We start from the raw sequence: 25,348 nt of genomic DNA, 5'->3' as shown, positions 1-25,348 counted from the left end.
ACATCTAGTACAAATAGAAGTGTGCTCAACGGTAGATGTAGAGGGTTTGCAAGATTTTAATTCTACAACCTTAGCATGCAATATATCATTCTTAGTTCTAAGGTCGAAAATAGTAGCATTGCAAACATCAAAATCTTTAGCCTTAGCAATTAATTTTTCATTTTCATTCCTAAGGCTAACAAGAGATAAGTTTAATTCTTCAATCTTAGCAAGCAAATCATCATTATCATTCCTAAGATTGGGAATTGAATCATTACAAGCAATAGAATCAACCTTAGCTAACAGATTAGAATTCTCATTTCTAAGGTTGTCTATAGTCTCATGGCAAGTGCTTAGCTCACTAGATAATTTTTCACATTTTTCAACTTCTAGAGCATAAGCATTTTTAATCTTAACATGCTTTTTGTTTTCCTTGATTAGGAAGTCCTCTTGGGTGTCCAAGAGGTCATCCTTTTCATGGATGACACTAATTAATTCATTTAACTTTTCTTTTTGTTGCATGTTTAGGTTGGCAAAAAGAGTGTGTAAGTTATCTTCCTCATCACTAGCATTTTCATCACTAGAAGACTCATATCTAGTGGAGGATTTAGATTTAACCTTCTTCTTTTTGCCGTCCTTTGCCATGAGGCACTTGTGGTCGACGTTGGGGAAGAGAAGTCCCTTGGTGACTGCGATGTTGGCGGCGTCCTCGTCGTCGGAGGAGTCGCTAGAGCTTTCGTCGGAGTCCCACTCCCGACAAACATGGGCATCGCCGCCCTTCTTCTTGTAGTACCTCTTCTTCTCCTTTCTTCTCCCCTTCTTGTCATCGCCCCTGTCACTGTCACTAGAAATAGGACATTTTGCAATAAAGTGACCGGGCTTACCACACTTGTAGCAAACCTTCTTGGAGCGGGGCTTGTAATCCTTCCCCCTCCTTTGCTTGAGGATTTGGCGGAAGCTCTTGATGACGAGCGTCATTTCCTCATTATCGAGCTTGGAGGTGTCGATTGGTTGTCTACTTGGTGTAGATTCCTCCTTCTTATCCTCCATCGCCTTGAATGCAACCGGTTGAGCTTCGGACGTGGAGGGACCGTCAAGCTCGTTGATCTTCCGTGAGCCCTTAATCATAAATTCAAAGCTCACAAAATTCCCGATTACTTCCTCGGGAGTCATTAGTGTATATCTTGGATTACCACGAATTAATTGTACTTGAGTAGGGTTAAGGAAAATAAGTGATCTTAAAATAACCTTAACCACCTCGTGGTCATCCCATTTCTTGCTCCCGAGGTTGCGCACTTGATTCACCAAGGTCTTGAGCCGGTTGTACATATCTTGTGGCTCCTCCCCTTGGCGTAGACGGAAGCGACCGAGCTCCCCCTCGATCGTTTCCCGCTTGGTTATTTTGGTGAGTTCATCACCCTCGTGCGCCGTCTTGAGCACGTCCCAAACTTCCTTGGCGCTTTTTAGTCCTTGCACCTTGTTGTACTCCTCCCTACTTAGAGAGGCGAGGAGTATGGTTGTGGCTTGGGAGTTGAAGTGCTCGATTTGGGCCACTTCGTCCTCATCATAATCCTCATCCCCTACGGATGGTACCTGTGCTCCAAACTCAACAACATTCCATATACTTTTGTGGAGTGAGGTTAGATGAAATTTCATTAAATCACTCCACCTAGCATAATCTTCACTGTCAAAGGTTGGTGGTTTGCCTAATGGAACGGAAAGTAATGGAGTATGTCTAGAAGTATGAGGATAATGTAAGGGGATCTTACTAAACTTCTTGCGCTCATGGCGCTTAGAAGTTATGGAGGGCGCGTCGGAGCCGGAGGTAGAAGGTGATGAAGTGTCGGTCTCGTAGTAGACCACCTTCCTCATCTTCTTTATTTTGTCGCCACTCCGATGCGATTTGTGAGAAGAAGTCTTCTTCTCCTTCTTCTTCTCCTTCTTCTTCTCCTTGTTGCGGGACTCTCCCGATGAAGCCTTCTCGTGGCTTGTAGCGGGCTTGTCGCCGGTCTCCATCTCCTTCTTGGCGAGTTCTCCCGACATCACTTCGAGCGGTTAGGCTCTAATGAAGCACCGTCCTCTGATACCAATTGAAAGTCGCCTAGAGGGGGGTGAATAGGGCGAAACTGAAATTCTCAAAAATAATCACAACTACAAGCCGGGTTAGCGTTAGAAATATAATCGAGTCCGCGAGAGAGGGTGCAAAACAAATCGCAAGCGAATAAGAAGTGTGACACGTGGATTTGTTTTACCGAGGTTCGGTTCTCGCAAACCTACTCCCCGTTGAGGTGGTCACAAAGACCGGGTCTCTTTCAACCCTTTCCCTCTCTCAAACGGTCCCTCGGACCGAGTGAGCTTTCTCTTCTCAAATGCTTGGAACACAAAGTTCCCACAAGGACCACCACAAGATTGGTGTCTCTTGCCTCAATTACAAGTGAGTTTCATCGCAATAAAGAATCAAAGAAAGAAGAAAGCAATCCAAGCGCAAGAGCTCGAAAGAACACAAGCAAATCTCTCTCACTAATCACTAGGGCGTTGTGTGGAGTTTGGAGAGGATTTGATCACTTGGGTGTGTCTAGAATTGAATGCTAGAGCTCTTGTAAGTAGTTGAAGTGGGAAAACTTGGATCACTTGAATGTGGGGTGGTTGGGGGTATTTATAGCCCCAACCACCAAACTAGCCGTTTGGTGGGGCTGTCTGTCGCATGGTGCACCGGACAGTCCGGTGCGCCAGCCACGTCACCAAGCCGTTGGGATTCGACCGTTGGAGCTTCTGACTTCTGGGCCCGCCTGGCTGTCCGGTGTACACCGGACAAGTACTGTAGATTGTCCGGTGCACCGTCCCGCGCGTGCCTGACTTCTGCGCGCTTCTGTCGCGCATTAAATGTGCCTGCAGGTGACCGTTGGCACGAAGTAGCCGTTGCTCTGCTGGTTCACCGGACAGTCCGGTGTACACCGGACAGTCCGGTGAATTATAGCGGAGCAATTTCCCGAGGCTGGCGAGTTCCAGAGCCGCTCTTTCTTGGGGCACCGGACACTGTCCGGTGTACACCGGACAGTCCGGTGAATTATAGCGGAGCGCCTCTGGATTTTCCCGAAGGTGAGGAGTTCAGCGTGAAGTCCCCTGGTGCACTGGACACTGTCCGTTGGTGCACCGGACATTGTCCGGTGGCACACCGGACAGTCCGGTGCGCCAGACCAGAGGTGCCTTCGGTTATCCCTTGCTCTCTTTGTTGAACCCCATACTTGGTCTTTTTATTGGCTAAGTGTGAGCCTTTGGCACCTGTATAACTTGTACACTAGAGCAAACTAGTTAGTCCAATTATTTGTGTTAGGCAATTCAACCAACAAAATCATTTAGGAAATAGGTGTAAGCCTAATTCCCTTTCAGGTTCGTCGAGGTCTGCTGCTCGTAGCTCCCGTCGCTCCACTCAAGATCTAGCATAAGTAGAGCAACTACGAGAAGAACTTAGGCGACATCAGGATTACTTGAGGCAACAAGCTTCACAACATGAATACTATGCTACACAAATTCAACAACCGCAAACACTCATACAAGTAAGTTCGAAAGATAATAGCTTTCACTTTAAGATATGTATTGATTTAAAACACTGATGTGAATGAGTACGACAATTTTGTAGCAACTAGCACAAGCCCAAGGGATACACGTCTCGGTGCCCCACCACTACCACCACCTCCCGTACATTATCCTTGGTCTTCACCTCCACCTCCACCTACCGAACATCAGGTATGCAAATTCATCATCATTTACTTGTTGTTAGTTATATTATGGTGTAACTCAGCAAATATCATTTGTACAGGTATATCAGACCCCTCCATCTACCTTGTCGACGCAGGAACGAGATGACGGGTTAGACTTTGTCGAAGCCCTCTTCGCTGGTGGAGGTATCGACCATCACTTGTCGATGTACCTTGATGGTGATCGGCGATATTGAGCTTCCATTTTATGTGTTGTGATATTTGAGACTTTTTGTGTCTTATGACTATGTATGAGATGTTTTGACATTGTCTCATATGACTGGATGAGATGTTGTGTCTTATGACTATGGATGAGACTTTTGTGATGTAATTGATGAGACTATGGATTTAATTGTTGTTATGTGATTATGTGTGAGATATTTTATGTGAAAATATGTTGTGCTATAGCTGTTAATATATTTGTTATATTGTAGAATATGGTGTAAAATGAAAATAAACAACATTTGTAATGCTGGTCAAATTAACTCTAGGAAGTTAGGCTACGTAGGAAGTTATCAGGATGACGGCGTTATGTGCCTTAACAGCGTGAACCTACTAATTTCCGAGAGGGACCGCCAGCTTTAGGAAGTTATCTAACTTTCTCGATGGCTCTAGAAAGTTAAGCTAACTTCCGACAAATTTTTTCCGAGATCCTAACTTTCGACGGGACCGCTTTATCATATAAATATTTTTAATATTTTAAATGGTGTACATGATTTTCTAGCATAATATGAAAAGTAAAATCATTTGTAATTTTTAATTCGGAATAAAAATAACTTTTTAATGTTTCATGGTATACTTTTTTTTCTCGAATACGGATAGTATCGGATATTCCACGGTTTTGTCGAATACGAACCTAGATTCGGATAGAGAAAAAACTAGAAATCGAATTCGAATATATCTATTTAATATCCATTAAATTGCCTTCTCTAGTTCTCTACGTCGAATGTTCTTCATTGTGCTGCCGGACATATCCGGTGTATCATCTCGGGTGCCCCTTTCAATGTTGTGGCCATTTCTTATTTTGGCTTGTCACTTTTGTCATGTTTCGAATGGATGTGACAAGTTTAGGATTACAGGGTAATTATGATATATCTCATGTTCTACATTTACTAGTGTCGTGGCAAACCATAACAAATAGTTGTATGAGTGGATCATGGTTAGAAAATTATATATTTGCACATGATGAAGCCGCTCTATTTTGCTACACTCTAGACCAAACACAGAATAAATCCGTTCCGTTATGCCTCACTATGAAACAAAAAAAAATAGTTATGAAGTCATTCTATCCCCAGAATCTGGAATAGAGTTGCGCCGTTCATAGACTCTAGAACCAAACACCAAACACTAATTCAGCTTAAAGGTTCATTCTTCAGGCTCTGTTTTACCAAGAGTTTTTAAAGATGAATATAACACATAAAAACAATACAATTATTTTAAAGATGACAACAAAAATCTTACAGTTATCTACGCTTGGGAAGCAGAGATTTTTCTAATTCCCCCCAAAAAACAGAACTTTTTTTGTCTAATTTCTGTAAAATCCCTGCACTCCGAATGGACCTCCAGTCAGAAAGGAGTTTGCAGGTGCTATTGAATTGAAAACCATACATCTACCGAGTCTTCTTTGACGAAGAAGACACCGAATTGAAAGCCGTAAATTTACTGAAGCTGAAGCCTCCAGACATGCCCTCATCAACTCCCAAGTGCGCTTCTGCCCAAACCCCAAAGGCTGTTATGGGCTTAAGCTATCATCCGTCATTCAGAATCCATGCTTCCTGAAATGTTGTGTACACCAGGTCGAACCTGTGCTCGCATGTCCTAAATGGATCCCAACTGGAACTGCTCATATCTGGGATATTGCGTTACTCAAGTATGTATTGTCCAATCACTAAAATCATGAAAACGTATTATCATCTGGCTTCACTTGCATACGAGCTCTCAATTTTCAGGGCATCATGTTCAGATGACTCAACCCAAAATGGTGACAAGGATACCACTTTCCCGATAATTATTAGAGTTGGAGAAACAAGATCAGCTGACTTGACTTCATCCACAAGATCCTTTAACAACGCAAACACCTACAGCATAAGAAACATTCAGGATCGCAGAGTACAGTTAAACACAATTTAGTTTGTGAGGACCTAAGAGTCACTACCATTCGTTGTTGAGGTGTAGTCCCGCGCTCTACTGCAACAGCAGGGGTATCTGGTGGCAGGCCGTGCTTCATTAACTTTGGTGCAAGTGATGCAAGTGTTGACAAACCCATGTACACAACCAAAGTAGTGTCAGGATCGGCTGCATTTCCAGCTACATATAGTGGGTCTGTCCCACCATTTCTGGAGTGTCCAGTTAAAAATCTGACACTGAAGAGAAGATTATATCTCAACTATTTATTCTAGTAAGCATCAAGAATGATTATCTCTCTACACTAAGGTATCAGAGACAAACTAGCGCCTTTCTGCTCATTTAACAATGCAAGAGCGTTTTATTATTAAAAACATTTGCTACTCCATTAGCCATAGCACATCAGGACATCAGAAAATAATACCAAGAACTTTCACTACGCAATGAGACATGTATGGTCAAAAACAGGAACCATTAAGAGTTACAGCAAGTAACTAGTACATTTAAAGCCTCAACTCTACAGCAAATACTCACAAAATCCACAAGCAGGCATGCTAATTGCTGCATTCGAGAGAGTATTGCAGATCCTAAACAAAAACCTGATAGGAAATGGTGAATCTTGTGGAAAATCCATTTAGAAAATGCATTGCATATTAAAGGGGAAATCTTTTTTGCGTAGTTACTAGTTAGGTAGAATAAAATTACAGAAGGCTAATCTTACCTGGTAGCAACACCTCGATGGGTTAGCGGAATGCCTAGTTCTGCTGCAATTCCTGAAGCAGAGGTAATTCCTGCAATTTTTTGAATTTAGATCCATAGTATTTCATAACTGCTGCCAACTACCAATGCAAATTATCCAAGCTAGTCCAATAGGATTATCTACCTGGGATAATTTCAACTTTGATTCCCTGTTGCTGTAAGAAATCCATCTCTTCTCCACCCCTTCCAAAAACCTGAAAGGAACACAAGCAAATTTATCGCCTACAGATAGAAGTGCAATTCCAGAGAGTTATATGTGGAATGAAACACTGTCTATGCTCAAAGTGATAAAAATTGCAACGTTGGTACTACTTTCTTTGCCTCTATCTTTTATTAGAAAAGGTGCAACTGCAACCCTATGGCTCTGGGATCTCTAAAATGATACATCCACATGGAATTTACATGAGACGGCATAACCAAATAACCAATAAGAATGGGAAATTGGGAATCCTTTTGAGGAAATATGAATGGAAAATACAATAGTTTAGAATCAGTTGCTACTATACAGATAAAACAAAGGAGTACAGGGCTTCCTAAGATTTAAGTGGCTTTGTTTTCTTGGTTAATGCAAGGCTTTCACACTTACGAGTTTAGAAGTATTTCTGCGATGACTGAACAGATTAAATGAAGACATGATCCATCACCTAAACTGCTCTTCAAACACAACAGCTTAAAAATGATTGATCTTTTTCATCCTACCAATAATATTTCCTTCCAAGTACAAGAACCACATGTAACAAAGGCAAACAGTAGCCTGAGAGTTTGCTTTTGTTCTTTTATGACCTGCTGCTTTGGTGAGTCAGATGTGACAGCCATGACATATCGGTCATAAGTCATAACAGTACTAGTCAGTATCAGACAATCAGTTCTATGAATCCACCATTTGAAAATGACTTAAGCAACACCAAGAATGAATCATCATTTGAAAAAGTTAGTCCACAATGTTTATGACACTACCACTAGCAAAAAAATGTCTGACGTTGTTGATTGAGCTTGGGTAACAAATGGAAGTGCCACAATAATCCTTTAGTACTAAGTAGTTTTGCAAGCAACAGCAAATTACCAGAGGATCGCCACCTTTCAAGCGCACAACATTGGCACCAGCCTCCGCAAAGCTCAGCAGCAGCTCGTGAATCTCCTCCTACATTGCATCAACCAGTCATCAAACATACAAATGACCAAGAAAGCGGAAGGAAAGGTACAACGTCCTAAGCTGAGGTCGCCTCAATTCTCTGTTCTTCATGGATGTTGTCTCACACGTGCTCAAGAAAAAGTACCTACTTGAAATCGTTATTGCAGAATGCCCGCCCAACTAGCATTTCCAATCGCGTGTAAACTTCCAAATTGAAACGAAGGAACAGTGCTCCCACACCTGGGTGCGGCTGTGGTATCCCGCGGTCTTGCCGACATAGAGAAGCCTGGAGCCCTCCCCGACCAAGTCCAACACGTCGTTAGACACCAGCCTGTCGTAGAGCACCAGGTCCGCCGCCTCGATAGCCCGGACCGCCTTGAGCGTGAGCAGCTCGGGGTCCCCGGGCCCTGTACCCACCAGTGCCACCCTCCCGGGTCCGCGGCCGCCGCCGCCGCCGCCCTCTGCGCCCCTCCTTCTGGACGCCCTCAGCGCGTCCAGGAGCCTCTGCAGCTCCGGCAGCTGCAGTGCGATCTCGTCGTCCCGGCGGCCCAGCGCCGCCGCCGCAGCGGCGGCATCGGAGGAACGGGATGCGGAGTTGGAGGAGCAATCGGTGGCGTAGGACCAGGCGTCACGGAGGTAGCGCGAGGAGGAGGTGGCCTCGGTGAAGGGCGAAGCGCGGACGGCGGCGCCGGCGCAGGTGCGGGGCCTCGCGTTCGCGGCGGCGGCGGCGGCGAGGGAATTCGAGGCGGGTGTTGCGGGCGCAGAAATGGAGGCCGGTCGAGGCTGGAAGCGGGGCGTGCGCACGGCGAGAGCCATGGCGATGCGGGGGGCAGCGGACGGCTTGGCCGCCGCTTGTGGTGCGCTTTTTGTACGGGAGCAGCTGACCAGGACCACTGACCAGCTGTACTTTTTTCTGTGCGCGTGTGGTCTTGGACGGGAGAAGGTGTAGGCGGAGAGCGGAGGGCGGGACGGGAGGCAGGGCTTGCTGTGGCTGGGCAGAAGCAAGGAGGAGACGCCGGAGTCCGGACGCCCCTTGGCGGCCTTGGCTTGGCTGGCCTTGGGGAGTGTTGAAGGGCCAGGCCAGGTTCAATGAACCAAACCGTAGAACAACCGTCGAGGTGGGCAAGTTCGAGTGGGAGTCTGCCTCCGGTCCCAGCTGTCCGCACGGGCTCTACGGACACAGGTCACAGGTGGCGACGCGTCGGCGGCACAGCGGCGGATTCTCAGTTCTCATGACGCCACCGCAGTTGTCAGCCAATCCTTTAGAAAGAGATGACCAATCATCGGATTCAGCTTAACGGCACCTGATCAGATTCACAACTAATGCTACCGTGAGTCGATGAGCAACGACTGATGTCTAAATAGGCTTGATCATGATTTAATGGATCAGAAAGCTCGGTTGCATGTTAGTATCTAAGACATATTTCTATATCAGTCATTGTGAATCGGTAAGTTTTTTTAGGCTATCTCCAGCAGATTCCCTATCACATCTCATATTTCAAACTTCATTTTGCAAACAGTGTCATCTACAGTTCCGTGTTTTCTATTTACACTATCAGTGAAGACAGTATTAGTTCTGTTCGATCAATTCCCATCCGCCATGCTCAATCGTTGTCGAGTCAATAAGTTTTTTTAAACTCTGTTCAGTCAATTTCTGACACCCCCCCCCTTGATTCCACGCCTCCACCCACTTGCACGCCTTGTTCCTCTCTGCCCAAGTCCCTAAGGCCTCCTCCTCGCCCGGCATCTACACCTGGCGTTAGATCTCCTCCCTACTCGGTGACTCCTCGTCTCGCATGCTTAGTTCCTCCTAGCTCGGCGCATATATGACCGACATTGAGCCTCCTCCCTAAGAGCATGTTTGGGAGCAAGGGAGAATGGAGAGGATTGGATAGGCTAAAATCTCCTTAAGGGATTTTAGCCCTTCCAATTTCCTTGCTCCCAAACAAGCCCTAATCGGTACCTCCTCCCCCATTTAGTTCCTCCCAGCTTGACATTGTATGTGTGAATATGGTGCTCACCCCATTCCTAAGAGAAGGATGGGAAATAAAAAAGAAAGAGGAGCAGGTTCCAGTTGAAGAAGTGCAAGAGAGAGAAAATTTTCGAAATGGTTGAGGTGATTTATAAGTATTTTGGAGTAACACTGAAAAATGATATGGTCATGTTTGGGGCAATGTTGCTGAAGAAAAGAAAACAAAGCAAGGTCCCAGAAAAATGGAGGGTAACTAAATAGGTCACTAGGGAGTATCTTAGATAGTACAACTAAAGATGTTGGGGTGTTTGATCCTATATCTAAGTTTAGTCTGTGTCACATCGGATGTTTGAATACTAAAAGGGAAATGGGCTAATAATCCATTTCTATAGGTTTTGGTGATTGAATGTCCAACACAATGTCATGGACTAACTTGGTTGCTAAGAATATGAGTGCAAGTTCAATTAAGTGTAAATTGGAGGATACAAGTCCAAATGAGCTAAATGGAGGCATAGAAATGCAACTGTGTGCAACAAGGGTAAAACTATGACGTTTGAATCTTTACATAAGATGCATATGCTTATAATATTTCTAGCACTAGGGTTTGCACTCTAACTCATTTTGTAGAAAACTATTTTTTGGATTTAGTTTGACCCATAACTCAAATCCTGGAGAAACTATGAGAAAAGGTGAATTTCCTAGACTTAGTCAATTTGATTATGTTCTAACAATATTTGTCTAAGTCATAGGGAAGTTCACAAGAAAGGCCAAAACAAAAGGAAGAAGTTAGGCTCAAAAGAGCCTAACTTGGCTTGTTCTGGGCCTCACCGGACCAGTTTACCAGAGAGCCCAAACTTAGGCCTTCGGTGGCCTGGCACACCAAATTGGGCATGTGTGCATCGGACCGCCTATATGGTCAAACTGCTATGTCTCGAGAATTATTTCTATAATTCATCGGATTGCCTACAATGCAGGGTCCGGTGGTGCACCGGACCGCCTGGTAACGGTTACTTCAGTGCCCAACATCTACTTCAAGGGGAGGCGGACAAGTGAAGGTCCGGTAGTGGACCAGACCGGTCTGGTGCCACCCCAATTTGAAAGTATCCAGACAAGATCCCAGAGGAGACGTCCCTATTCCTGATCAGGTGGTGCACCAGACCAGTCTGGTGCGTTAGTCGAGAGTAGAAATTTTGCAGTTTTTGGAGGAAAGTCCAACGACCATTTGGTCACTTGGGGCTATAAAAATACCTCCATTTCGATCGAGCTCGGCAGAATACCAAGCCACTCAAGAGCATACATATTACTCCTACACATTTGAGAGCCACGTCAAAGTGATTCAAGCGCCCTGTTCTGAGAGATAATGTTGTATTGCTGCTACTCGCTTGTACTCGTTTTCTCGTGTTTGTGCTCTTATGTGTTTCTCTCCTCTTTGTTGTTACTTTAGAGTTGTAACTCTCATCCTCTTATGTACGGCTGCAAGAGACTCCAACTTGTGGAGATCCTTGCGAGAAAATTCATATTGTGACAAGGAAGACTGTGGCACTCAAGTTGATCATTGGATCACTTGAGAGGAGTTGAGTGCAACCCTTGTCCGTTGGGACACCACAACATGGAGTAGGCTAGCAATTGAGGGTTGACCAAACCATGTGATAAAAATCAATGTGTCTCTTGTGCTTGATATTTGCGATTTATTCTTCCTCTCTTCTATCTATTTCTTCACTTGTGATATTGCTTAAGCTAATTGAAAGGGAAATGGCCTTAACCATTTTCTGTAATTGATTTTGGTGCTTGACGCCATCACATATCTTATGGACTAACTAGTTTGCCGAGTTCATTATTTCTCAGGTGCATAAGTTCATCTATATCAATTCTAAGTCGACTGTCCGGAATACCATTGACTATTCCGGACAGGAGAAACTTTTTGGAAAATTGACCTCTGCGCGGACCATCCAGGCCCTTCCGTCAGACCATCCGCGACACCAAGGTGTGCTTCGAACAGAAACTGTGCAAAACTCGCATTTACACTGCGGATTGTCCGAAGCAGAAGAGAGCATCGTCCGGGACCAAGCTCGGACGTTTGGCCTCAAGCGCGGACCGTCCGCTCGTTGAAAAACCAGAAAACCCCAAAGGTGACGGGTTCGGTAAAATGCATTTTTAGCATCCTCGCGGACCGTCCAGGGTGCACGGCCAGACCGTCCGCGACTGCTTTATCTGACAATTGACGACACATTTAATGCACTTGTAGCCATTATTGCTGACCATTGCGTTTTCAGCTATTGATGTGCAGGAGCGGACCGTCCGGACCAGGGACGCGGACCATCCACGGTTGGCAGAACAAGGGCAACGGCTTACCATTAAGACTGCCGAAGAAATCGGTGGACAAGATCAAAATCAGCTTGAACAAGGAGACCTATGCGCTATATTTGGTTCCATGAGTCACACTCCTAAACTTTAGGTACTAAACTTTAGCCCGTAGAAAGTGATCATGTTCAGAATCTTCGGTTTTGCATTGAGGGATATAGAAACCATTCCAAAAATATCCAATTTGATATATTTTAAGGAGGTGAAATTCCATGGTTGTACATCATTCTCATCCGGTAAATGCTAAGCACTTTCGACCATTAAACTATGGCCAGCATATCATGCATATGGCCGTGCAAACCACTGTTTTACACGAGTTCAAATTATTGATGATGAGTAAGCTACTAAAGATAGTCTTAAGCAGCAGACCAAGCCTCACTTCTCAGCGTATATGTCTTCTTGAAGTTCCGCTTGCTGTTTCTCTAGAGATGGCAATGGGTACCCGAAACCCGAAACCCGATGGGTAAAAACCCTATTAGGGCACGGGTATGGCGGATTTTGATACCCATGGGTATTTTATTGGGTCATTTGTTACGCCCATCAGGTATGGTGGGCGTGGGTATGTTCTCTGTTGCCCTATACCCGCTACCCGATGGGGAACCCGCTAATATATGACATATGGGTCCGGATTTATGTCTCATATAAAATGAATTTGCTCCCGATGGGTAAAAACCCTATTAGGGCACGGGTAGAATCAATGTTATGTTTTGTGTGATTTGAAGGCATGATATTGCCATTTAATGTTGAATATTGTTGAACCTATGATAAAATTATGTTGGGTTCGATACATTTATTATGCTGGTACTTATTTTTGCGATTCAAATGATCATGTCTATCGTAATGTTAATGGGTATGGGTACCCGATACCCATGGTGGGTATGGGTATGGTGTAATTTTGTACCCATGATGGGTAATGGGCATGGGTATGGGTCAATTTTTTTCTAGTGAGTATGGATATGGCTTCATGTGCCCACTGGATACCTTACACATTGCCATCCCTATGTTTCTCCAAAGGTAGCTTCTGCATAGCAAATGCCAACTCTGTCATGCATCACCTGCAGTTTCTTATTTGATGCGAACAATTGGGATCCATCAACTAGAAGCAAATCTATAGCTAGTCACAAGAGGATGTTTAAGGATGATACCTTTGCTAGTTCTCACTTCTCAAGTGTAGAAAAATCACTCAAAACTTCATACTGAAACAGCAAATGTATCTTGTTATGGATGTTATCTGGACTTCACTAGAGGGAAAGATCAATTGTTCAGTGTGCTAGAAAAAAAAAGTGCTAAATTTTTCTATGATCAAACAGTGAAAGGCTGCTTCGGCAATTGGGCAGAACAAAGCAAAGTTGAATCTTTTCTTTATATATTACCACCCTAGATTAGCATACGACAAATCAGAGTTTATTCATCAGGTGGTATTCAAAGTGCTATAGTCATTGTATATGGAGATTACTAGTGCCGTCTTCTGTGTCGTATACAGGAGTAGATGTCAAGCGTCAATAATAGACGCGTCTTCAGTCGGCATGGAGGTCAAACTAACTTACACTTTTTGGTGTATATTAGTGTACATAAATTGGGTTGAGGTGTTCTATCAAACTGATGTACGCATGTATGTGTACATTCACATGAATCGATTGTTCAATTCGTTCTGTCTACTACCTGTCTCATTTGCATCACTGTATGCTCGTACTGTCGTACAAGGGGTGTGTGTATGTTTGTTTGAGTGTGTAATATATATATATATATATATATATATATATATATATATATATATATATATATATATATATATATATATATATATATATAAAGAAGAGGCTGTAGGTAAATAGAGCCTAGGGCTTTAAATACTACATCTATATATATATATATATATATATATATATATATATATATATATATATATATATATATATATATATATATATATATATATATATATATATATATATATATATATATATGCAATCAACAGTGACCAAAAAATTCACTCCATGATCAAGGATATTTTAGTTAAAATATATTGTTCTCTATGTTTCACAAAACAAATAGTATTCCTTTAGTCCCAAAAAAATCTCAATAAAATATTAAAAGAATACTTATCATAAAGTTTTCTGGCCATTTTTGAACCGATGTAAGAAAAAATGTGCATACTTCGTCCACCCCAAAAAAACTTCTAAGCTTGGAATAAGTTTGACTAGACTTATAGAAAAAAATATCAATATTAGTATCTTCAAATTTTATTACTACTATTACTACTTACATAACATAAATATTAGTACATAATCAAATTTAACACTGATAGACTCCTCAATAGAGTGTGCTCAAGTAAAAACAAATTCCAAAGCAACAACACAGGTCGCTTTCTGTTTCGAATATAAAAAAACAGGAGCACCACGTTGCATTATAATTACTTAAAAATATATAGCTAACGCTGCAAAGTAGAATTTTTCATATAGAAATGTTTAAACACAAGGAACTTCATCAGTGCCCTTAAAAATATATTACAATAATTTACATACACCGGGAGGTAGGTTAATTAGTCATACACCACTGAATGGAAAATCGGTTTCTTACACTAACACTCCTATATTAAATAGACTTTAAAAGGTACATTAATTAGTAGGTGCACTCCATTGAAACGAACATTGTTATATTTACACTGCAAACTTCTCTAGAAATATTTGTGAATACATTACAAGAATTTTCGTTCGCCTGGTGCATTAGTTGTAATTAAAGAACTACAGGACGGGAATTTTACAATTTAAACCTCAGCAACGGTAGATATGAGGTGCCCTGGAGTCGGTCAAAAACATCCGATGCCGGTAGAAAATGAGCAAGGCACGATCAGTTCGTTCAAACAGTAGTCGGCACCCAGGCACATCCACCATCTACAAGAATCCCAAAGAAACACAAAAGAAAAGAGACAGAAGAAACATAGATCGTCTACATTATGCCAAGCACGAACAACAATGTCACCAAGTTGCTAATTACTACCAAATTGAATATACTGCACTGCAAGTTACTATTGTAACAGTAATTCGATCGATAATCGTACAGTAATGTGATTCTACAATTCCGATCGATAACGGCACATTTCCTTTTACTATTTGACACGAGTGACAAAGGGGCACCAGCACCAGTGATTCTACAATTCAAACCTAAATAGGAAGGAACCATTCAAGAAAACAGACTTTTTGGCCCGATCCTTAAGAGTATGTGCTACAAAAATGTGACAATCAACATCAGACCAGTCTGTGTCAAAAACTGGTCAGAAACTGACTGGAACTTGCCAGAGATGTTTTCATTTTCACCCACAATTCTGTATAACAAATCACTGGTGACCTCAAAATTACAAAACCATTGATGAACCTAGAGTTTGGCATTCCAATTGCTAAGTCGTCATGGTAGCCAACCCCGTTCCAGTCAGAGAAAATAAATAGGGGCAGTGTAAGCATCTTGAATGATTTCTTGTCTTTGAGCAACGCAAAATACACCATGCAATTTTGAAGAGGATTTGATCTGTAGCCAAATCAATTGGAAGCAGCCAACCGAATTGTGCTTACATCCAAAGGGTGCCTTTTAATTGATTGGTTATATCCAAACTAATAGCGGGCTACAAGTCAAGGGTAGTAGCAGAAAGCACCAAGTTGTTTTGAATCATACCATCATCTTGCTAAATAACCATCCTACCTAGTTCTATAAAAAAATCACAGTAGTGTGCTGAATAAGTTACACATGTGAACGATAACCCTATGAGTAGTTTGGACAAAATCCATGAGCAGGTGAAGAATGTATGTAACAAGTCTAACCCCAAACAACCTGCATTTGGGAGAAATATATTACAAGTGATGCCCAACCAATTTTGTTTGTTTGGGGGGGCATCTTCTGTGGGCAACAGCATCCGGCAAACTAAGCACTGGAAAGTGAACAAACATAACATTGGGGCACACTTGAACCACTTGGCGATCACATAAATTGAGTTCAACCAAGACATTGTAATGTCACTCCTTACCCCGAATGAACATAGATATGAACAATCTATTAATTTACACATAAATATATCTTATGTTGTTTCCTACGAACAAAAGCATAGCAGTTCATGATGGCCTCACAATTATACAAACTGGGACCTTTAGCGTCTGTTTGGTTGTACGGCTAAGGTGTCATAAATTGCCATATATTTTCTGCCACACATGCCAAAGGTTAGGCGCTCAAATTCTTTGCCGCATTTTGGCAATGCCTAAGAGAATCATGCTACACTTTTATAAGTCATTGATGAGTGGGACCAACGCAGCAAGAGACAAATCTTGCCACAACTGTGACTACAAACCAAACACGCGCCTAAGTTGATCAAACTTGCCTAACCTTATGTGTGGCAAACTGTGGTAAGTTAGGCAGCGAACCAAACAGGTCATTAGTGTCCAAGTAATTGACAGGTCACAGATTGGCTTCGGCCTTCAGCACTTTAGCAATAATCCATATATGAAAAACTTCAGTCCAAAAGTTTGAAGTGTATTGTAGTAAAAGCTCAATACATATCTTTCCTTACCAGCATATCAAAGCATGTCATCCTTACCATCGTTAGGGAAACAAGCAAGTATGACAGGAGCCCTCTGCTGGAAATTATCCTACACTTTCCAGTTTCTGCTTAGCAAACAAACAGCAAATACAGATGATTTAAAACAGACATCTAGAGAAACACCACCATCAGCAAAATATATCACATGCGAAAAATCATATCAAACATAACTGAACAAGCCATCTGCCCAGCAGCAGTGAATTAGAAACTTAGGTATTTTACCCACAACATTTAGTGCTTGTAGGGTTCAATGATGTCCTATTCTGAACATCAAACCCATGATAATAAAACCATCACTACCTCGAATAACTAACTAACTAACTAGAAGTGAATAATAAAACTCCAGTATCAGTATCAAAAAGCTCTGCATACATGATGCACGTACTAGTATTCATATGAAAATCAAGATATCTTTCTTTTTCTTCTATATTTGAGCACAACCTACATACTTTGGTTCCAAACAAGGTTTACCATCAATTCCCTCCCATCTCATGCTAACATTCAAAGTACATGTCCCAATTCAAACCTCTTCATACTTTTGTGTTTCCTTCCAGGCTTCCAAACCTCCCTTTAACACTAATGGATCCCTCAGGCACAAAATAGGCACCACTTTAATGAGATTATTTTTGTTGATTTGGATGGCTTTGTTGTTGTCATGCAATGATATGTCAACAACTCTAGCCCATGTGTTTATTCCAGAATGCAGCACTTTTGTCCTCCCTTGTTTTGAATGGGAACATATCATGGAATCAGCATTCAATAATTTTAAAATATATCATTAAGCAAATTGGGCTTAGTGGTGTAAAGGAACTCTATTTAGACACCACACCCTTAGATTTTTTTTTTTGAATTAAACTATGAAAAACTAGCATAATTTTCAGGCACTGAAAGTACCTTTTACATGTTCCCATCAGCCCCTTACCAAAAGATTCCAACAAAAAATTACCATGTTCTGGATGTCTGATGACACAATTACATGTCTCTTTGTAAAAGTTTCAGTGTGGTCTATTATTAGGTCGCATTAGACAAAGCATGAGCCTAGTTGAAACAAACAGTAGTCATAAATCATCGCATACAGAAGAAGGGTACTAGCATGTTAAGCAATCCCAGAACTTCAGCAAAAATACGTAAAGTAAACATAGCCATGTGAACTCTGCAGATCAACATGGCAACAAAAGTTTGGGAACATTACAAGTTCCACTTCAAATACTCTGAACCGCGTGAACATGATGTCTGAAGAGATCTCAACTCTCAATTGCCTATGAAACGTCCAAAAGCACCAGTAGCAACCTGGAAAAATATTAGGAAGTGACCAATTGAACCATATAGGGGCAAAATGTCTTGTGAATGACAATCAAACAGCCACAACTCACCTTCAAATTCACATCAAGCTGAATCAGGTAACACTAGCGCCTATTCCCACGAAAATGGCCCTTCCCAGAAACCTTTTTGTTGTTGACCGACTTGGGGCCTCCATAATTCCTGAGTACAGAGTATATGAGTTTATAAACAAGGAGATGCTTCATTTTGGAAATTCAAAATTAAATTAGTTCATATCTTACAGTTTTTTCCTCTTTGCAACATCTTGCTTCATTTTCAGGATAATGTCCATTGCACATTGCTGATGTTCCCTTGTTTGTACATGCAGATCCAGATTCTCTGCGGTCCCACAGTTAAACATGCATATTCGGCACCAACCAGAATTCCCATTTCTCGAGAATCCACCCTAGATGGAAGAACACTCAACAGTTTAGTAGTTAAACAGTACATAATGCAACAATGATAGAAAATATAGGAAGTGATAGTGCATTGTAACAAAAAAATCATGTACAAAGGCACTGATAACGCACCAAACCAAAGTGTGCTGCAGTTTTAGGAAATCCATGCTGAGAATAGTCAGCAACAAGATGAGGGTCACCTGGATGCATGTCACCTGCAAAGTAGGGTAGAAGGTTCAGTTAAATGCAATAGTCATTACCATGAGGTTCTCCACACCCAGCATGTAGGCTAGTGGAAGGAAAAGAATCACCAAGGTTAAAAGGAGCTGGAGGGATGTCTGGGCCTGCAAAAGCATGTTGTATGTTTCCAGGAAGGTTACCAGAGCCAAGCTGGTTTTTAGGGGGCGCACCAGGACCACCACTTGTCCCTTGAGCAAATGGGCCTGAAAACATTCAAATCCAATGGAGGAACATCATTGGCAAACTCAAGGTTCAAGAGTCATAAGCTTTCATTCATATAACCAAAAGACCTGCTCCCATTGAAGTATTGTAATAATTTCAGTTATTAATTTATGCATATTGCTTCAAAATCTGTACCTGGATTTCTGAAATTAGGCATTCCAATAGCCCTGTGATGATCAAATTCTGCTCCATGTGACAGGACGTCAGGGTGACTGGCAGTTGTGTTTTGTTTTCTTGGAAAACCCTCATGCAAACCTACACTTCTATGGTTTGGAAAAGGAGGCCTTCCAGGTACTGAATCAAGGAAACCATCAGGTCTAACTAAAGCTCTCTCAAAATGTCTAGGGTCCCTTTGCAAGCCTTGACCATCCAGAAGGGCTGGTGCTGGAAAATGTTTCCGATCGTCTTCGATATTATCATGTCTTCCGGGATATGCAGCACCCCTTGAAGTATTGAACCCCTCACCACCAAAGTCATTGCTGTTCAACATTCCTAAATAAATGGAATGAAAGTTAGGTCAGCATACTTGAAACAACAAAAAAACAGGAAGAATTTGCCTACAATCCACAGTATTACCGAGAGAATGTGGCTGGCCCAAATGTTCAAGATCAAAAGGAGACAACACTGCACCATGATGTCCAGGTAATGGGCCAACCACAGGAGGTCGGATCATACCATCACCAGGTCTGATACCCCCAGGCTGTGACATAGGCATCTGAATCTGGTTCTCTCCAAATGGCCTTGATATCTTTCCAGAATGAAACAAACCATATGGTTGTTGCAACGGAGGACGGATATTTTCAGAGGAACCATGCTTATGACCAGGATTCATAATATGCTGAGGAAGCATTTTATCTGGTCCAGATGGATGTTGTGGTACCACACCTGGGGGCACATAAGAGCCCAGTGCCCCTGCATTTTGCAGTGATGCCTGCTGAAATGATTGTTCTTTCTCACGATTAGTAACATCTGAAGCCTTATGGTCTTTGCCTCCCTGCACAACTAGACCATGTGAATTACCTGCCTGGTCAGTATTCCCATCCCTCCTAATTGAACCATCTAAACCGTGTGATACAATGCCAGTTTGCACTGCATCTTTTCTAACACCAACAAAACCATTTTGTTCACTGTTCATGTTTTCCTCACCTGATTGAGGCTTTGTAGGTCTCATGGCAGCTGAGTCAGCACCGCTAATTTTATTTTCACTGACAGCAGCATTAATTGCATTTTCTGACTTCCCTGATTTTGAAGTATGTTTTTCAAGATCTAAAGAACCCTGCCCAATAGGGTGCGCAGCAGCAGGTGACTCAGTTCTAAGCACTGCTGATTGTTGGTGCTGAAACTGCTGTGTTGGTGCAAGATGAGTCATAGATCTGCCAGCTGAAGTTTGAACATGTCCAGTATTGCCAGTAACATGATGCTGTGTATAAGGCTGACCAGGTTGGGAATGCACCTGTTGTGATGAAGACATTCCTTGCTGGTATGGTTGAACTGATTGTGAAGAAACAGATGAGTTTGCAGGGAATCCCTGTGGTGGTGCCTGGGAAGAAATGTTGGAACCCATTGGTGGCCACTGAGCATGAAATCCAATATGTTTTCCATGTTGTGTTGTACGTTGAATTCCCTGAAAAGGCTGCAAAGCTGGCTGTTGACTTGGCAACGGAGGACGCATTGGTGCAGGATGATGAGAAACATGTGCTTGTTGATGGGACACAGGTACAGGTTGCAAAAGAGCACCTTGTGTTTGCTGCTGTGTATATGAAGCATTCTGGGGGTGCATATGATGTGTTTGTTGAGGATAGGCCTGTGGTTGTGGGTAAGCTTGCTGCTGGGCATGTGGAGGCTGCAGCTGAACTTGAGAGTTTAACTGCATCTGAGGTTGAATATTTTGATGTGGAGGTAAAGCTTGCAGATGTGGATGTTGTTGCTGTGCAACAATATGTTGCTGCTGCGGAGGTTGAACTCGTACATGTGGCTGCACCTGATGAGCCGTTGCTTGAGTAGCAACTTGCTGGTTACCAACTTGAGTAAGAGCAGATGGATGTGCTGCAGGTTGTACTTGGAGACCAGATGGTTGGAGAGGAACATGACTTGGTTGGAACTGTGGAACTTGGGCTGACTGAATTGATTGATGAAGCTGTGACTGATCTGCAGGTAGTTGAACATGGGAAAGATGAGGGTGACTTTGGGGATGAGGTTGAACTGGATGCTGCTGAAGCTGCGGTTGACTTGTCAATGGATGGACCTGGGGTTGACTTTGAGCTTGCATCATCAGTTGGGAGGATTGCACTTGAGGCTGAACATAAGAAGCAGGTTGTGCAGATCCTTGCACCACATTTTGGGATGGTACTTGCATTGAAGGTTGCATGTAATGCTGATACGCCTGCTGGTATTGGTTATACTGTTGATATTGCTGCATGTAAGGGTTGGATCCAGGATGCTGCTGCTGATAATATTGTGAGTATTGGAGCTGCTGCTGCTGCTGGTACCATTGCTCAGCTGTTGGAGTTTGGGAAGCAGAAATAGATGCGGCTGAAGAAGGCACTGCTGCTGTGGTTGCACCAGCTGCCCCTCCTGTTGCTGTTGCAGAACTTGTTACAGCTGTGGCTGTAGTTAAAGATGGCTTTGGTAGGGTTGTAACTGCAGGTGCAGCAGATCCAGCTGAAGCAAGTGATGGGTCTTGGGTGACTGGCTGAGTTGTTGCCGCCGCTAGCTGCACCTGACTACCATCAGCTTGTTGGGTTTGAGATTGTAAGCCCTGCAAATAACCAAAAAAAGACAAAAAGAAACTGTCACTTACAGTAGTTCTTGACTTCCATAAGAAGTTACTGAAGACAAAATGGACATACATGGCAGAGTTGAGCATGTTCTTGTACTTGACGATGCACAATTTGTGTCCCACAACGATTGCAAACAACAGGAGAGTTCCCATATGCACAAGTAGTACCATGTGTGGTACAGGCGGATAGCTCTCCATGCCATTGGCAGCCACTCTTATTATACAGGCAATAGACCGCAACTTTGCCAATAGTCTCAGCAAGAGTTTTATTTGATTCCATAAGAGGCTGTAGATTGCAAATGTGATAGTAAGAGCCTAAGAGGAGTGTCATTACTTCACAACATACAAGAACTCATTGAATATGCATACCTTCGAATCAGCTTCTGTTACAAGGTATCCATCATAAGGACAAGCTTGTGTGGTTGCCACTACATATGCCAAGCAGGATTTGCAGTAGAGATGTGTGCATTGAGTTTGTAGGGCCTCATTGGGATACACAAGTGTCCGGCAAACAGGGCAGAAATATTCACCAGGAAGGGATTGAATATTCAAGATACATTCATTATCAAACCCCATTGCTGAAACTTGTTAAACTCTGCCCAGAGCCCGTTAAATATCAAGCCTACACAAAAAAGGCATAAACTTGCATGCTGCATACGCGCTTATGGGCTGAAAAGGAAAAAACTGAAATCCTACAAAAAAAGTGCATCTCAACTATTCGGGAAACAGCAAAGTTAGAAATACTTCATTATCAAAAACTTCTTGATAAGACAGCAAGTTACCAACTCGTGGCAGTCACTCTACAATCACAGCATAAACACAAAAAGAAAAAAAGACTGAACTAAAATGCACTACATCTTACAAAGTAGATTCATTTATTTGAACAGCTTGTACAATATAGTTCCAAATAAAAACTCAGCAAAAATACTTCATAGGTCCTAACCAAAAAATGCTTCCAACGTAAGAGAATTATAGCAAAGAATATAAATAATGTCCTGCTGCTGCCAGCCACATTCCCCCATGGGATTGCTTCATTCACAACCACAGATGTGTTCTGAAAAAAAATGTAGCAAGAGGGTACTTTGGCATATATACATTGACAGCTGTGACATGTGGCAAGCCCTTTATCAGTTATCACCATAGCGAGATAGTCTCCTTACATTTACAAATCATGAAACAAAACAAATGTTTGTGTTCTACCACAATAGGAGATTGGGACACAGATATAGAAAGTGTTCATCTACCATTCAGAGAGAGAAAACCACATGATATGCACAACACAAAAAAGTGATGGCAGTTCATAAATGCCGCAGAAAAACGACATCAGCAAACAAATATCAGTCAACCAATATTATGGAAGACCAATAGCTAGCTGCTAGCCCACCTACCTCCTACCATGTGATTACCTGCCATGTAACCTGTTTAGTTGCTATCAGGCACTAAGTGTTAGATGTATTGTGTGCCAGTGTGCGTACTGATGTATTGTGTGTGATTGTCCCTATATTGGGCTTAGGCCCACTTACCTCTATTATAATACATCATCCAACACTGGTTAGGGTTAGGGTTTTCAATATGGTATCAAGCTAGGTTTCTTTTTCTTCCTCCCCTACAGCTACCCCATCCCCTCTCCCTTCTCCATCTCCGGTGCTCACCAGCGCACCAGGCTCGACCCCCCTCGCTGGTGGCGCCCTCGACGTTGCTCTAAGGCATGCCCCCCGGCTGCCCCTTCAGTTGCCCACTGCCGCGCCCGCCGTCGACGTCCCACTCCCAGCCGCCCTACCCGTGTCGCGCTTGCCGGCGGCGTCCCGCTCCTAGCCGCCCTACCCGCACCCCTCATGCGTGCGGCCACCTCCAATCTGACGCCCTCCTCCCCGAGCATGGTAGCTCACCCACCTCTGCGTCGGCCTCCTTCCCCCTCCGCAAAGAACTCCAACCCCAACATCGATGCACATCCTTCCCCTGCGCGGACAACATCCCTAGGGCGCGCTCCTCCCCCCCCCCCCCCCAATCCACCTCCTACCGATGCGGACTCTCACCCCGACGACATCCCCTCCCAACCCAACACCACGACGGTGCAACTACCCAACGTGTCTCCTCTCACGCTGGTCTCTGCTCGCGACCTTGGCCTCCTCTCCGGCGCTGCCAGCGCGACCCCCTGCGTTTCTTCCCTAACCGACATGACTCCTCCCGTAGCCAAAGCAGTCACTACCCTCAACAGCGCCATCGACCCCACCCTCGCCACTCGTGGCCCCGTCGGCCTCGTCTGCGCCCAACGCGGCCCTGTCGCCTGCACCCCTCACGACACGCTACATTGATTCCACCCACGTCTACCAACGACATGTATGAGCACATATATGCAAAATAAATGCTTCAGTATGAAGAAATAAGTGTGTCGAATAGCTTAGAAGTGAATTTACATGTGTTTATAAAAGGGTTCTCATGTATGCATATGACAACATTAAGGGTTAAAATGACAAGCTAGGTAAGCAAAAGACTGACGATTGCTTGCTGTTTCTGTGCTTTTGTGGACAAGTTCAGTGTTTCAGGTCGCAGAAATTCAATAACCGATTGCACAGGTGGGTTCCCAATTTCTAAAGGTCATACATCTAGAAGATAAAATTTTAGACTAAATAGAATTCACATAACACATATACACATTCAAATGTTCAATAACGGATTTGGACGCATGGGGGGGTTTTTTCCAAATAAACTCGTGATGTAACCATGGAAATAACAGGAATTTGCATGCTACATAGAAACTTCCCATCCAAGTATGCCTAATTACAGATACGAATAGCACCCTTGCTGCCCCATCTATCCCATTCTCGCACCAGCAGCTTGGTCTACTGCTGTCAGTAATCAATCACATATCAAATCCCCAAAAATCAAACCCTAACACTGATGCAGCAAACAAATCCACAGATCAAGCAACGGGTGCGAGCCTTGTACCCAAACCACAGTCAATACTCAGAGGTAGATGTGGAACGATCCTTGACGAGGTAGAGGTGGAACGATCCTAACCTTGACGAGATAGAGGGGGTGAGGACGACGGGGAGCGGAGGTTGGCGACGTTGAGGACGAACCGACGCCTCTTCCGGATCCGGTACGGAGTTGAGGATGGCAGTGATGGAGGCTGCGGCGCTACTAAACCCTAGTCGCCATGGTAGAGGCGAGCTCAGAGCGAGACGAAAGCCGGGAGGAGACGCACGGGGATGGGGCCGAGCAGAAGCTTAGGTAAAGAGTCGAGACAGGAGTGGGGAGTCGGGGACTCAAGGGGGACTGAATCGCCGATTCTAAGGTGTTTGTGTTTTCTTTTTCGTGACTAGCATACAACGAATCAAAAGGACAATGCAGCGAATATATATCAAGAATCATAAGGAGAGAAAAAAATTGAATCTTTATTTTTTATCTTAAGCTGTGAAATCGTGTTACCGCTACGACCATGAAGAAATAAACCTGAATCCTTATCTCACTAGAGTATCTTGTTGCTTGCTTGCCCTCTTATAGATCATCTTAAATGAGACAAAATATAATGATAATCCATGCTCAAGCGCCTGCGACCGCAACTCCGTCGAATAAACATAGAGTATCTTGAAAAACAAGAAAATTAGGTATTCGATCATAGTTTCAATCTTATTGAAAAAAATTCACAAGTTCATGTCGTCTGTTGGCCTTTCCTCCAATAGAATACACAACTTCAGCGTCGATGGTAGGCGCTA

General features: G+C 43.2%; 2 protein-coding genes across 7 annotated transcripts; both read right to left on the bottom strand.

Annotated features, from left to right (window-relative positions):
• Nucleotides 1-5,123: 5,123 nt before the first annotated feature.
• Nucleotides 5,124-8,897, bottom strand: LOC100217089 (urophorphyrin methylase 1). Its single transcript, NM_001359561.1, has 6 exons — nucleotides 7,993-8,897; nucleotides 7,684-7,761; nucleotides 6,745-6,814; nucleotides 6,583-6,652; nucleotides 5,893-6,100; nucleotides 5,124-5,815 (listed from the first exon to the last, which is right to left on the bottom strand). The coding sequence occupies exons 1-6, from the start codon at nucleotides 8,566-8,568 to the stop codon at nucleotides 5,648-5,650; spliced, it is 1,170 nt and encodes a 389-aa protein (NP_001346490.1). The 5' UTR covers nucleotides 8,569-8,897; the 3' UTR covers nucleotides 5,124-5,647.
• A 5,674-nt stretch (nucleotides 8,898-14,571) lies between these two features.
• LOC100216556 (uncharacterized) lies at nucleotides 14,572-25,103 on the bottom strand. Of its 6 annotated transcripts, none has more exons than XR_004852140.1 (12): nucleotides 24,651-24,963; nucleotides 21,999-22,251; nucleotides 21,700-21,915; nucleotides 19,427-21,608; nucleotides 18,986-19,342; nucleotides 18,700-18,831; nucleotides 18,521-18,603; nucleotides 18,233-18,396; nucleotides 18,044-18,152; nucleotides 17,863-17,960; nucleotides 16,641-16,735; nucleotides 14,572-14,979 (listed from the first exon to the last, which is right to left on the bottom strand). XR_004852140.1 is itself a non-coding variant. In XM_008656231.4 (10 exons), exons 2-9 carry the CDS (start codon nucleotides 22,203-22,205, stop codon nucleotides 18,077-18,079), a joined length of 3,417 nt encoding a protein of 1,138 aa, XP_008654453.1. In that variant the 5' UTR covers nucleotides 22,206-22,251; nucleotides 24,651-25,103; the 3' UTR covers nucleotides 14,700-17,960; nucleotides 18,044-18,076. The 6 variants fall into 6 exon arrangements, 1 of the variants encoding a protein (XP_008654453.1); XR_556699.4 differs by having other exon boundaries at nucleotides 14,725-14,979; nucleotides 16,668-16,735; XR_556697.3 differs by having other exon boundaries at nucleotides 14,700-14,979; nucleotides 16,641-17,960.
• Nucleotides 25,104-25,348: the final 245 nt, after the last annotated feature.

Source organism: Zea mays, chromosome 8 (genome assembly GCF_902167145.1).
Source record: "Zea mays cultivar B73 chromosome 8, Zm-B73-REFERENCE-NAM-5.0, whole genome shotgun sequence".
Lineage (NCBI taxonomy): Eukaryota > Viridiplantae > Streptophyta > Magnoliopsida > Poales > Poaceae > Zea > Zea mays.
The sequence above is the reverse complement of the archived record's forward strand: the minus strand, read 5'-3'. Positions and strand labels throughout refer to the sequence as shown.

Bases quoted from the DNA above. Each gene is read 5' to 3' on its own strand.
- LOC100217089 (NM_001359561.1), bottom strand. From the start codon at position 8,568: ATGGCTCTCGCCGTGCGCACGCCCCGCTTCCAGCCTCGACCGGCCTCC. The intron at 6,653-6,744 runs GTAGATAATCCT...AAAAAATTGCAG, and splicing joins CAAAGTTGAAATTATCCCAG to GAATTACCTCTGCTTCAGGA. The intron at 6,101-6,582 runs GTAAGATTAGCC...TCTTCTCTTCAG, and splicing joins CATCGAGGTGTTGCTACCAG to TGTCAGATTTTTAACTGGAC.
- LOC100216556 (XM_008656231.4), bottom strand. From the start codon at position 22,205: ATGGGGTTTGATAATGAATGTATCTTGAATATTCAATCCCTTCCTGGT. The intron at 19,343-19,426 runs GTAATACTGTGG...CCATTTATTTAG, and splicing joins GGGCCAGCCACATTCTCTCG to GAATGTTGAACAGCAATGAC. The intron at 18,832-18,985 runs GTACAGATTTTG...GAATGTTTTCAG, and splicing joins GCCTAATTTCAGAAATCCAG to GCCCATTTGCTCAAGGGACA.